Source organism: Eriocheir sinensis, chromosome 47, assembly GCF_024679095.1.
Source record: "Eriocheir sinensis breed Jianghai 21 chromosome 47, ASM2467909v1, whole genome shotgun sequence".
Taxonomy (NCBI): domain Eukaryota; kingdom Metazoa; phylum Arthropoda; class Malacostraca; order Decapoda; family Varunidae; genus Eriocheir; species Eriocheir sinensis.
Window position 1 is genome coordinate 1,388,029 of NC_066555.1, and position 12,692 is coordinate 1,400,720.

At 42.5% G+C, this 12,692-nt stretch overlaps 1 protein-coding gene across 6 annotated transcripts in view; it reads left to right on the forward strand.

Annotated features, from left to right (window-relative positions):
- The window catches only part of LOC126981254 (E3 ubiquitin-protein ligase CBL-B-A-like), a 60,926-nt gene that overhangs the window by 14,499 nt on the left and 33,735 nt on the right, over positions 1-12,692 (forward strand). For all 6 annotated transcript variants that reach the window (XM_050832134.1, XM_050832133.1, XM_050832136.1 and 3 more), the window contains 5 exons: positions 2,700-2,941; positions 6,838-6,984; positions 7,101-7,232; positions 10,413-10,550; positions 12,321-12,399. In XM_050832134.1, the coding sequence (XP_050688091.1) occupies positions 2,700-2,941; positions 6,838-6,984; positions 7,101-7,232; positions 10,413-10,550; positions 12,321-12,399 (738 nt within the window). The remainder of the gene's footprint in view (positions 1-2,699; positions 2,942-6,837; positions 6,985-7,100; positions 7,233-10,412; positions 10,551-12,320; positions 12,400-12,692) is intronic.

A 12,692-nucleotide genomic window follows, 5' to 3' on the forward strand; every position in this document is an offset into this window, starting at 1 on the left:
TTTCTCTTCGTCTCTCTCCTTCTCGCTCACTCCCTGACATTCACTAAGGTCATCACACTCCTTTCATTTCCTCTCCTTCCTATCTCTCTCTTAACTGTTCTCTCTCTCCCTTCCTGTCTTTCTTTCTATCTTTCTTTCAGTGTTTACTCTCGTCAACACTCCTCTATGTTTTGTCTTCTCCCTGTCTGTCTTCACTTCCCTCCCTCTTCCTGTCGATCCCTGTCTCCCTCTCCCTCCTTCCTTCTCGATCCTTCTGTCTCCTTCTATTCTTCATCCTTTGTTTCCTCTCCTCCCTATACTAACTCCTTTTTTTCACTCATTGCCTTCGTTCTTCCTTTTTTTCTTTCCTCATGGTATAAATCAACAAAGAAAGACCTTACTTTGTTGTATAGAAAGTCTCATTAGTAAGGAAGCATATATGAATTTTCCGAGTCAAGACCTATAGTGACTGTTTGGGGTTTTGTTAGGTTAGGTTAGGTTAAGTTTAGGGTATCTTCAAACACATGATAACCAGGAACTTATGGTATAAATCATCCGTTCCTTCCTTCTTTCTTTACTATGATTTTCCTTTCCATGTCTTTCTGCTGCTGCCTCTGTTTCTTCTGTCTCCCGTTCTCTATATCCTGCCCTCTGTTCATTCTCCTCTCTATCTCTCTGTCTTCCCCTCTCTCTCCCGCCCTCCATCCCTTGCCACATCCTGAAGGCACTAGAGAGACAGATAACGGACTGCACACAAACACTCACTCACTTCATCTATAAACAAGAGTCGTTTTAATTCGGCCGCTGTCTGTTTGTTTTGTTCGTGTTTTGTATATGTGTGTGTGGTATGAGAGTGCATGTGGGAACAGAGGGTATTATATCTTAACTGTTAATGAGATGAATCGAGTCTTGTCTTAGCTCGGAATTTAGTCCAACTTGTTTTTTGTTTTTATAGTTTTTCGTATGTTGTTGTTTTGTTGTGTGTGGTTCTCCTTTTTCTTTTGAACTTGGGATTTTCTTTACCTTGATTTTGTGGTGGACTTCTGTTGAATGCGCTTCGGAATCTAAATGTAAACGCGATTGTATAAAAAAACTGAGATTGACTTCCTATGAATGCGCTTCGGAAACTAAACGTAAAAATGATTGTAAGAAAGAGCTTGAGATTGGCCAGTGTTCCCATCTCCAAAGGGAAGCGTAGAAAGAACATTACATAAATAACAATGGCAAGTCTTCTATAGTAATTTCACAGCAGCTAAACTCCCTCCCTCAGACACAAGGAGACATAGAAAACATATCCGCTTCTGCATTTTTCTTATACTCCCAAAGAAGAAAGAAGATGGAAAGATACATAGAAAGGGTGAAACTAAGGAGATGAAAGGGAAGGAAAAAAGAGGAGGTGGGGAGATGCAAGGTGAAGGGAGGAGAGAAAAGGGAGGAAGAGAAGTAGATGAAACTGTGAGATGCTAAGAGAAAGGGGGAATCTATGGCCAAGGGAATTTAGTCTTGATAAAAAACAAAACACTCAAAAATGTCAACAGCAACTATACCAAGATTATGTCACGTGATGAGGTGATATAGCCGTGAACCTGGAAATCCCTCAAAAATGACAGGCGATGAGTTGACGAGGGTTACGGCATGTTGCAGGATTGAACTTTCCTTCCATTCCTATTTCTTGGCATAGCGTGAATTCCTGTGATCCTCTTGTGGGGTCTTGGAATGTAGATTTTTTATATTTTTTTATTTATTATTATTATTTTTTTACAGCGGAGGAGTCAGCTCAAGGGCATAAAAAAAAGAAAACAATAATGAAAATAAAGCCCGCTACTCACTGCACCTAAAATGAGTTAGAGGAGTGGCCGAAAGATAGGTCAGTTTCGGGAGGAGAGGCGTCCTGATACCCTTTTGAGGTTACAAGTCGTGAACCTGTTTCTTTTCACAGTTACGTAACAAACAGGAAAGGGATGTTCTTGGGATGGTATATTTGTGTTGCGTGGGAAGTGTTTATATATTTTTTTTTTTCGTTTGATCTTCCTTTTAAAATCCCTCTTGTGATATATTAATAATGAGCGCATTTTCACAGCTTAGATTTGTAACTGAAAGAACATAGAATCATTAGTTAATACAGTAGATAAGCCAACTCTTTCTATAAGTTTGAATTGATGACTAAAAGCATGGAGAGTAATTTATAAGATTTTTACTCAACCAAAACAAAAAGAATAGATTTGAATGGACTATTTTCTATGTTTAAAATTGTTATACCTAAAACCTGAAGAACCTTTTAAAGATACCATTTTCTATTGTCAGCTTTGTCATGTTTTCTGCTCGGAGTAATTATATCATTTTTTGGGTGAACTTTTATCTTAATTACAGAAGCCAGTGTTACAAAGACATATTTTACTTCAATATTACTAATGGTTCTTTTTTTCTTTTCTCTCCCTCCCTCTCCCATCTCCCTATTCCATTCACTTATTTCTATCATTCTTCCAATCATTATCTCCATTTCCTTTCTTTTTCTCTGCTTCTTACTCCTTAACTATCCCTCCCTTCCTACTTTCTCTCCCTTCATTCCTACCATACCCTCCCTTCCTTCATATCCACCACCTCCTCCTCCTCCCTTCCTCTTCTCTTCATTCCTACCTTCTCTCCCTTCCTTCATACGCACCTCCTCCTCCTCCTCCTCCTCCTCCTCCTCCTCTTCCGTCACACCCTCCCGTCTCCAGGTTTTTGTAGAGAACATGATGAGAAAGTGCAAACAGGCGCTCAGACTCTTCAAGGAGGGCAAGGAGCTCATGTTCGACGAAAGCTCACACTTCCGCCGCAACCTCACCAAGCTGTCCCTCGTCTTCTCCCACATGCTGTCGGAGCTCAAGGCCACCTTCCCCCAGGGCTCCTTCGCCGGGGACCAATTCCGCATCACCAAAGGGGACGCGGCGGACTTCTGGAAAAAATGCTTCGGGGAAAAGTGAGTGCGGGGAGGTGTGACATTCTTTATTTTTGTGGGGGGAGTTGGAGTTGATGGTGGAGATAGTTATGTGGGTGGGAGATGTTACGTTCTTTGCTAGATTTTGTTAGCTTCTCAATTTCTTTTTGGTGTGTATTTGCCTAGTAGTTTTACATGGCTTTATGCTCGTGTGGTCCAGTCTAACATTCTTATTTGCTTCCTCCTTCCTCCTCCAATTCTTTCCTCTGCCTTTCCCTCCCATCCTTCCATCTTTTTCCCTCCCTATCTCCTTCCTTTTTTCTCTACTTCCATCTTCTTTTTTTCCCTCCTTTCCTTCCCTTCCTCCCTTTTGCACCCTTCCCCACATTCTTCCTTTCTTCCCAACCTCTCTCTCCCTTCCATCCTTCCATCTTCTTTTTCCCTTCCATCCCTCTCTCCCTTCCTCTTTCTTTCCCTCCTTTCCTTCCCTTCCTCCCTCCCTTCCCTACATCCTTCCTTTCTCACCAACCTCTCCCTTCTATCCTTCCATCATCTTTTTCCCTCCCTATCTCCATCCTTTTTATTCTCTTCCATTCCTCTCTCCCTTCCTCTTTTTTCCCTCCTTTCCTTTCCTGTCTCCCCAACCTCTCTTTTTCCTTCCTTCCTTCCTTCCTTCCTTTCTATCCTTCCTTTTTTCCTTCCTTCCTAATATAATATCCTATCTTCCTGTCTTCCTTCCTCCTCCCATCCCTTCTCTCCTTCCTTACTCAGGTGATGAAAACAATGTATCAGTAATTAGCTAACTAGGTAAATAGCAAGGTAAACAGTAAATTAGTATATTGCTATGATACAGATGGTGGTAGTCATTCAGGCAGGCAGTAAGTAAAGACAGAGATAGACAGAAGGAGGGAGAGAGGGAGGGAGGGAGAGGAGATAGACAGAGAGGGAGAGAGGGAGGGAGAGGATGTGTTTGTCAGCCTTACATCCTTTTAAGACAAGTCATAATCTCTACATATCCATCAAAACGTTACAGACTATGGTGAGAACAGTAGTAGTAGTAGTAGTAGTAGTAATAGTAGTAGTTTTTTTACCGTAAAGGAGGCAGTTATAAAGATATACTTAAAAACCTTCTGTAGTAATAGTTTGTAGATTGTAATGGGATAGGCAGCTGAAGTAAGTTAGGTAGATAGGTGGATGTAGGGAATAGTGTTAATAGTAGTAGTAGTAGTAGTAGTAGTAGTAGTAGTAGTAGTAGTGATATGGAGAGCACAGGTGGTGGAGATAATGGTACAAGTAATATAAACGTTGATGTTATATTAGAAAGTTAACTAACCACATCAATCCCTACATCACTTATGGCCCAATCAAACAAGCAAGAAATTATGACAACCCAAAAAAAGTAAATAAATTCTTTGATGTGAAATTCTGATATATAAAAAAAAAAGTTAGTTGAGTCGACTGTAGAAAATTATTACAAAAGAACTTGAGGGTGAATTACTGGACTCAATCTGCACATTATATATTGTTTTAGCATACAGAAGACAGCAAAAAAAAAAGGTTAGATTAGTACTTGGATATTATATAGATGAGAGAGAAAGTTTGGATTAATAAGAGAACAACGAGACTGTGAACTAGGTAAACACACACACACACACACACACACACACACACACACACACACACGCACCTTGGAAGAAATAGAAAACAAGGGAAAATAAGCAGTATCAGAGAGAGAGAGAGAGAGAGAGAGAGAGTAGAAAAAGACACAGTGAGCCAATTTGGTCTGAGACAGCTGTGGCATTTCATTGAGACCTTCACAAGGGGGCTAAAATTATCCTCCTCCTCCTCCTCCTCCTCCTCCTCTTCCGCCCAAAAGTGAGGTGAGTGTTGACGTCATAAAGAACTTCGCCCCTCCTCCTCCTCCTCCTCCTCCCCCTCTTCCTCCTCCTCCTCTTCCTCCTCCTCCTCCTCCTCTTCTCCACCTCCTCCTCCTCCTCCTCTCTCTCTCTCTCTCTCTCTCTCTCTCTCTCTCTCTCTCTCTCTCTCTCTCTCTCTCTCTCTCTCTCTCTCTCTCTCTCTCTCTCTCTCTCTCTCTCTCTCTCTCTCTCTCTCAGCAAGTGCACACACACCCTTGCCAAACATCACTGAGAGAGAGAGAGAGAGAGAGAGAGAGAGAGAGAGAGAGAGAGAGAGAGAGAGAGAGAATTATGCCTTGAATTGTCTATCCATTCATAATTTTTTCTCCTCCTCCTCCTCCTCCTCCTCCTCCTCCTCCTCCTCCTCCCTCCTCCTCCTCCTCCTCCTCCTCCTCCTCCAAATAGAATTGTTTTAAAAATGTAAGTTCATTGACCTCCTTGCCTAACAATAGGTCTGTCTCAGCATTGATCAGGCAGTCAGTCAGTCAGTAAAGGAGGGAGATTGTCCACTTACTTGATTCATCGACTGACTGACTGACTGACTGACTGACTGACGAACTGACTGACTGGTGAAAGGTATGAATGGGAAGTGAATGACGACTGACTGACTGACTGACTGACTGACTAATTGACTGACTGATTGATGAACTGACAAACTTACTTATTGACTGACTGACTGACTGACTGACTAATTGACTGACTGATTGATGAACTGACAAACTTACTTACTGACTGACTGACTGACTGGTGAAAAGTATGAATGGGAAATGAATGACCAAGTGACTGACTGACTGACTGAATGAATGAATGAATGAATGAATGAAAGGAAGGAACTGATGAATGAATGACTCACTGTATTTTTTCACCCACTTGAACTACATACAATCCTCACACACACACACACACACACACACACACACACACACACACACACACACACACACACACACACACACACACACTTCTAAATGTAAACAAAGACCAATGAATCAAAGTCTTAAGCTGATATTCTGGGCTCCTCCTCCTCCTCCTCCTCCTCCCCCTCTAGTACCAATGTGTCCTCAGGTGTGGCACTGTGTCAAGGTGTAGTGCCCAGGCTGCCAAAGAGAGAGAGAGAGAGAGAGAGAGAGAGAGAGAGAGAGAGAGAGAGAGAGAGAGAGAGAGAGAGAGAGAGAGAGGCCAAATTTTTCCCCTTACATCCTCCCTTCCGTTGCTAATTTTAGGTATGGCAAGGTAGGTATGACTCCTCCTCCTCCTCCTCCTCCTCCTCCTCCTCCTCCCTTCTGGCACCTGTTGCTGATTTACTGGAAGTTGTAGCTCCTCCTCCTCCTCTTCCTCCTCCTCCTCCTCATCCTCCTCCTTTGGTACAGCTCAAAAGAGGATGAATGGATAAATAGATAGATAGAATGAGGAATTGTGTGTGTGTGTGTGTGTGTGTGTGTGTGTTTACCTAGTTGTGAAATACAGGAAAAGAGCTGTACTAGGCTTGTGCTGTCCTGTCTCCATAACGCTTATTATCCAGTTTGGTTTTAAATTCATGAATCGTTTTTGCACACACAGTCTCCTCGTCAAGTCCGTTCCATGTTGTTATGCTTCTGTATGGAAAACTGTATTTCTTGATGTCTCTCCTTCAGTCGCTCTTTAATTTCTTACCATTGCCTCTTGTCACACTTCTGTCACGTACCACTAGGTCTTCCTTGTCCAATTTCTCCAATCCAGTAGTGTGTGTGTGTGTGTGTGTGTGTGTGTGTGTCCTGAATTTCCACCACATCCACCTCTCAACCCCGGGCGGAGTGGAAAAATTTGGGCGGCTTTTCCGATACCCTACGCCCTTGTCCACCCAGCAGTGAATGGGTACCAGGTGTTCATTGGGGGTTGTGTCCCGTCTCCTGGGTTCTGTTTCCTTCTATAATTCCTTCCCCTTCTGTCTCTCTCCGGCATATGACCACAGATGTTGCACCGACTAAACAAAACTTTCCAACTTTCCACCTCTCAACAAACCACCTCTCCCCCCCCTCGCAGGACCGTGGTGCCGTGGAGACATTTCCGAGACACCCTGAGCGAGGTACACCCCATAGGCTCGGGGCTGGAGGCCATGGCGCTCAAGTCCACCATAGACCTCACCTGTAACGACTACATCTCCAGCTTCGAGTTTGACGTCTTCACCAGGTACGCAGCTCCAAGGGTTGACTGACAAGGACGAGGAGGAGGAGGAGGAGGAGAGAGGGGAGTCACTACCAACCCAACACCTCTTCTAACCACCCATCTTCCATCCCCCCTTACAGATTATTCCAGCCCTGGCCAACGTTGCTGCGAAACTGGCAGATCCTGGCAGTGACGCACCCCGGCTATGTTGCTTTCCTCACCTACGACGAGGTCAAGGCCAGGTTACAAAAGTACATCAACAAGCCCGGCAGGTGAGTGGCCGGGGAGGAAAGCAGAAAAGATGAAGAAAGCCACGCAGGAAAAAAAACGTAAAGAAGGGAAAAATAAAAATGATCAAAGAAAACGAGAAGGGAAGGAGTGGGTGTGAGAGAGTGGTTGATAGAGAGTAGAGATGAGTTTGAGAAGTTATATATAGGAGGTAGGTCAGCGATGGAAAAAAATAATAGGAAACAAAAAACTTCAAGAAATTAGTCTGTTACGAAAAAAACATGCAACAAAGAAAGCACAATTAAAGTCTGAAAGAAAAACTGTTCAAAAAATGCCGCAGCAGCCACAAAAAAGGACCAAACAAGCCTTCAAGTCATTAAATACGTAAATACCTAAATTAAATACTTAGATACTATTAATACATAAATACCTAAACTAAATATCAAAATACTACAGTGCATTACATTGGATGGAAGGAAAAGTAGAGGCAAAAGTATATACATAAAACCAGATTGAGTTACTGAGAATGAATAGGTTAGTGAATTAGTGAGAAGGCGTGACAGCACTTGATACAGAGGAAGGATTAAGTAGAGAAATTACATGCGCTAAAATACATTCATTCGATAGGAGAAGAAGGTGATGTGATAGTTTAGGGTGGTGAGGAGTAGAGAAGTATATAAAAAGATGGATTGAAAAGTGTATGGAGAACCTAAGGAAAAGATTAAAAATAAGTGCTTACAAAGATTATTAATAACAACTATATTAGTAGAGAGGTAAACAGCATTGAAATCTGCTGTTTAACCCGGTAGCTGCGGGGATCATAATTTTTATATCATGGCAAAAATTTGGCCCATCGCTGGTACACGGTAAAGCCACAAATTTGGCCCGTCGCTGGTACACGGTAAAGCCACAAATTTGGCCCGTCGCTGCTACACGGTAAAGCCACAAATTTGGCCCGTTGCTGCTACATGGTAAAGCCACAAATTTGTCCCGTCATTGCTACACGGTAAAGCCACAAATTTGGCCCGTCGCTGCTACACGGTAAAGCCACAAATTTGTCCCATCGCTGCTACATGGTAAAGCCACAAATTTATCCCGTCGCTGCTACACGGTAAAGCCACAAATTTGGCCCGTCGCTGCTACATGGTAAAGCCACAAATTTGGCCCGTCGCTGCTACATGGTAAAGCCACAAATTTGGCCCGTCGCTGCTACACGGTAAAGCCACAAATTTGGCCCATCGCTGCTACATGGTAAAGCCACAAATTTGGCCCGTCGCTGCTACATGGTAAAGCCACAAATTTGGCCGTCGCTGGTTAATAGTACTGAGATGATAGAGATATGTGCATTAGGTATAACAGGAGGCAAAAATGAATGACAGACTGAAGTAGATAATAGCAAGGAGATAAGAGATTAGATTACAAATAAGATGAGATAGGGAAGATAACGGGAATGGATGGATGAATGGAGGGAGGGAGAGGCTGCAGATAAGAGAGATATATGGAAAGATAAGAATGAAGGTGATAAGGAGGGTTTAGATGAATGAATTAGATTATATTTGAATGAATGGTGACAGGAGGAGGTGAAAGACCCTGAGAAGGAAGTGTGGAGGGTGATAAGCCGATGATAAGGGGTTGAGAATACTGATAAGATGAAAGATAAGGATGACAGCTGTGGAGAGGTCTTGGTAAATCAGAGAGAGAGAGAGATGGAAAGATTAAAAAGATTAGAGGATTAACAATGGAAAGAAAGATGTGGGAAAACAGTTACCATTGAAAAAAAGAACAGAAATGACAGCTTGGGAAAGGTCTTAGTAAATCATAGAAACAGGAGGAGGTGAATGCAATAAATTACTGGAAAGATTAGAAAGATTACAAGATTAACAATGGAAAGAAAGATGTGAGAAACAGTTACCATTGAAAAGAGAGATAGAAATGACAGCGGTGGAGAGGTCTTAGTAAATCATAGAGAGAAAATAAATAAATCCAATAAGTTACTGGAGAGAAATGAAAGATGGAATTACTAACCTTACTATAGAGTTGAAAATATTGATAACAGTAGAGATAAAATGAGAGATAGGAATGACAGCTGTGGAAAGGTCTTGGAGAGAGAGAGAGAGAGGAGGAGTGTATGCAATTGAAAGAAATAGAAGATTGAATTACTAGCTTTAATATGGAGTTGAAAATATTGATAACAGGAGAGATAAGATGAAGGGAAAGATAGGAATGACAGCTGTGGAAAGGTCTTGGAGAGAGAGAGAGAGGAGGAGTGAATGCAATTGAAAGAAACAGAAGATTGAATTACTAGCTTTAATATGGAGTTGAAAATATTGATAACAGGAGAGATAAGATGAAGGGAAAGATAGGAATGACAGCTGTGGAAAGGTCTTGGAGAGAGAGAGAGAGAGGAGGAGTGAATGCAATTGAAAGAAACAGAAGATTGAATTACTAGCTTTACTATGGAGTTGAAAATATTGATAACAGGAGAGATAAGATGAAGGGAAAGATAGAAATGACAGCTGTGGAAAGGTCTTGGAGAGAGAGAGAGAGAGAGGAGGAGTGAATGCAATTGAAAGAAATAGAAGATAGAATTACTAGCTTTAATATGGAGTTGAAAATATTGATAACAGGAGAGATAAGTGGAAGGGAAAGATAGGAATGACAGCTGTGGAAAGGTCTTGGAGAGAGAGAGAGAGAGGAGTGAATGCAATTGAAAGAAACAGAAGATTGAATTACTAGCTTTAATATGGAGTTGAAAATATTGATAACAGGAGAGATAAGATGAAGGGAAAGATAGGAATGACAGCTGTGGAAAGGTTTTGGTAAATCATAGAGAAGAAACAAAGAAGCTATTAATAGGAGGTTGTGTCCCTTCTCCTATAATTCCTTCCCCCTCCTGTCTCTCCGGCATATGACCACAGATGTTGCGCCGACTAAACGAAACTTTCCAACTTTTTCCCATCCATTTATTTCAGTGCTCTTAATGCATTTCTTTATTGCTGTGTTACTCTCATCATCAGTTCATTCTTTGTGCTTCCTCTGTCTTTATCTCCTATTGTATTCATTATTCATTCATTCAGGGAGGTCGGGTTAGGTTGCTTAATAATTTTTTGTCCCATTCATTTGTTTGTATCTTAAATCCACTCCTTGTGTTTCCATTATCACCAGTTATGTCTTTATCCCTTCTCGTGTTCCTCCTCCTCAACGTTCTCTCCCTCGCCTTCCAGTTACGTGTTCCGGTTGTCGTGCACGCGGCTGGGTCAGTGGGCCATCGGCTACGTGACCAGCGACGGCAGCATCCTACAGACCATTCCCCAGAACAAATCCCTCTGTCAGGCGCTGCTAGACGGCCACAGAGAAGGATTGTGAGTGGACTTGACCTTTGCAGCATTGTGGTGGAGACAGGATGGGCGTGAGTGTGTGTGAGAAAGATGAAAATAAGTTATAGAGATGTGTCAAGGAGAGAGTGAACTTTTCCATTGGGCGCTGCTAGACGGCCACAGAGAAGGATTGTGAGTGGACTTGACCTTTGCAGCATTGTGGTGGAGACAGGATGGGTGTGAGTGTGTGTGAGAAAGATGAAAATAAGTTATAGAGATGTGTCAAGGAGAGAGTGAACGTGTGAGAAAGATGAAAATAAGTTATAGAGATGTGTCAAGGAGAGAGTGAACTTTTCCATTGGGCGCTGCTAGATGTCTACAGAGAAGGATTGTGAGTGGACTTGACCTTTGCAGCATTGTGGTAGAGACAGGATGGGCGTGAGTGTGTGTGAGAAGGATGAAAATAAGGTATAGTCAGACCATTCCCCAGAACAAATCCCTCTATCAAGGATGTGTGGGAGAGAAACATTGAAGGAACTTGAAGATATGTATGAGACAGAGAGAAACTATTGCTCTGCTAGATTACGACAGGGAAGGATCATGAGTGTGGGAGGGCTGTGTAGCAGAGATAGGATGTGTGTGGGAGAGAAACACTGATAAAACTTGAAGATATGTAAGAGACAGAGAGAAACTATTGCTCTGCCTGATTACGACAGGGAAGGATCATGAGCGTGGGAGGGCTGTGTAGCAGAGATAGGATGTCTGTGGGAGAGAAACACTGATAAAACGTGAAGATATGTAGGAGACAGAGAGAAACTATTGCTCTGCTAGATTACGACAGGGAAGAATCATGAGTATGGGAGGGCTGTGCAGTGTGCAGTGACGTGTGCTAGAAAGAGGATGTGCGTGTGTGTGTGAGAAAGATTAGAAAATGTGGATATGAGAGAGAGAGAGAGAGAGAGAGAGAGAGAGAGAGAGAGAGAGAGAGAGAGAGAGAGAGAGAGAGAGAGAATTTCCATCCTTCAGGCACTGCTTACAGAGAATCATGAGTGCATCGGGACTGCGCAATATCGTGTGCTAAAAACAGGATGTGCGTCTGTCTGTGTGTGTGTGTGTGTGAGTGTGTGAGAGAAAGATCAAAAGATGTAGATATCTATGAGGGAGAGAGAGAGAGCTCCCATCCTGCAGGCTCCATTAGGTTACCTCAGAGAAGGATCGAGAGTGTGCCAGACCTGTGCAGTGTTCTCTTCTTCCTCTTAATCATTTAGCGTCCATATTTTCCCGTGTGGGGTTGGATGGGTCGTAAGTCTCTCCCACTCTTGGTGAAAATAGTGTGTGTGTGTGTGTGTGTGTGTGAGAGAGGGAGAGAGAGAGAGAGAGAGAGAGAGAGAGAGAACGTTCCATTATCAGGCAGTTCTAGATATGGTTATAGAGAAGAATTGTAAGTGTTAAGGCTGTATAGTTATGTATGGTAACAGTAGGATGAGTGTGTGCATGTGTGTGAGAAAGACAAAGATGAAGCTACAGATATGCATGAAGGAGAGGTAAGGTAAAGCTTTCGGAAATGGAGAGAAAAAATAAAATGTCCCTCTTGTCTTATGCTTCTGGACAGCCACAGAGCATCAGGCCTTTTTTATTATTATTATTATTATTATTTTATTTTTTTATTTTTTTATAGTAAAGAAAGCAACTCAAAGGGAAAGTGTAGAAAAAAAGCCCACTAATTGCCCGACACTAATGTAATGTTTTGTGTTGTGACCGTAATTTCCATGTTCTTGCCTCCATGTCCTAATCCTGCACTTTCTCCCCCCACAGTTATTTATACCCAGACGGAAGGAATTTAAATCCAGACCTCACCTGGGTAGCACAAGCCACACCAGAGGACCACATCAAGGTGAGGAAGAGGAGAAGGAGTGGATTTAAACCGAGGAGGAGGAGGAGGAGGCAGAGGAACAGAAGAGGAGGAGGAGGAGGAGGAGGAGAAAGCGGAATGAAGTCTAACCAAGGCAAACCGAAAGACAGTTATTTAATATTAGACTTCATGAGATAATGGTAAAAAGAAGAGATACTAGATAATGAGGAAGAGAAGGAGGAGAAGAGAAGGAACAGGAGAGACAGAAGGAGGAGGAATAGTGGAGTCAAAACAGGGAAAACAGAGAGGTAGAACTTGTTGGGCATTTAACATCA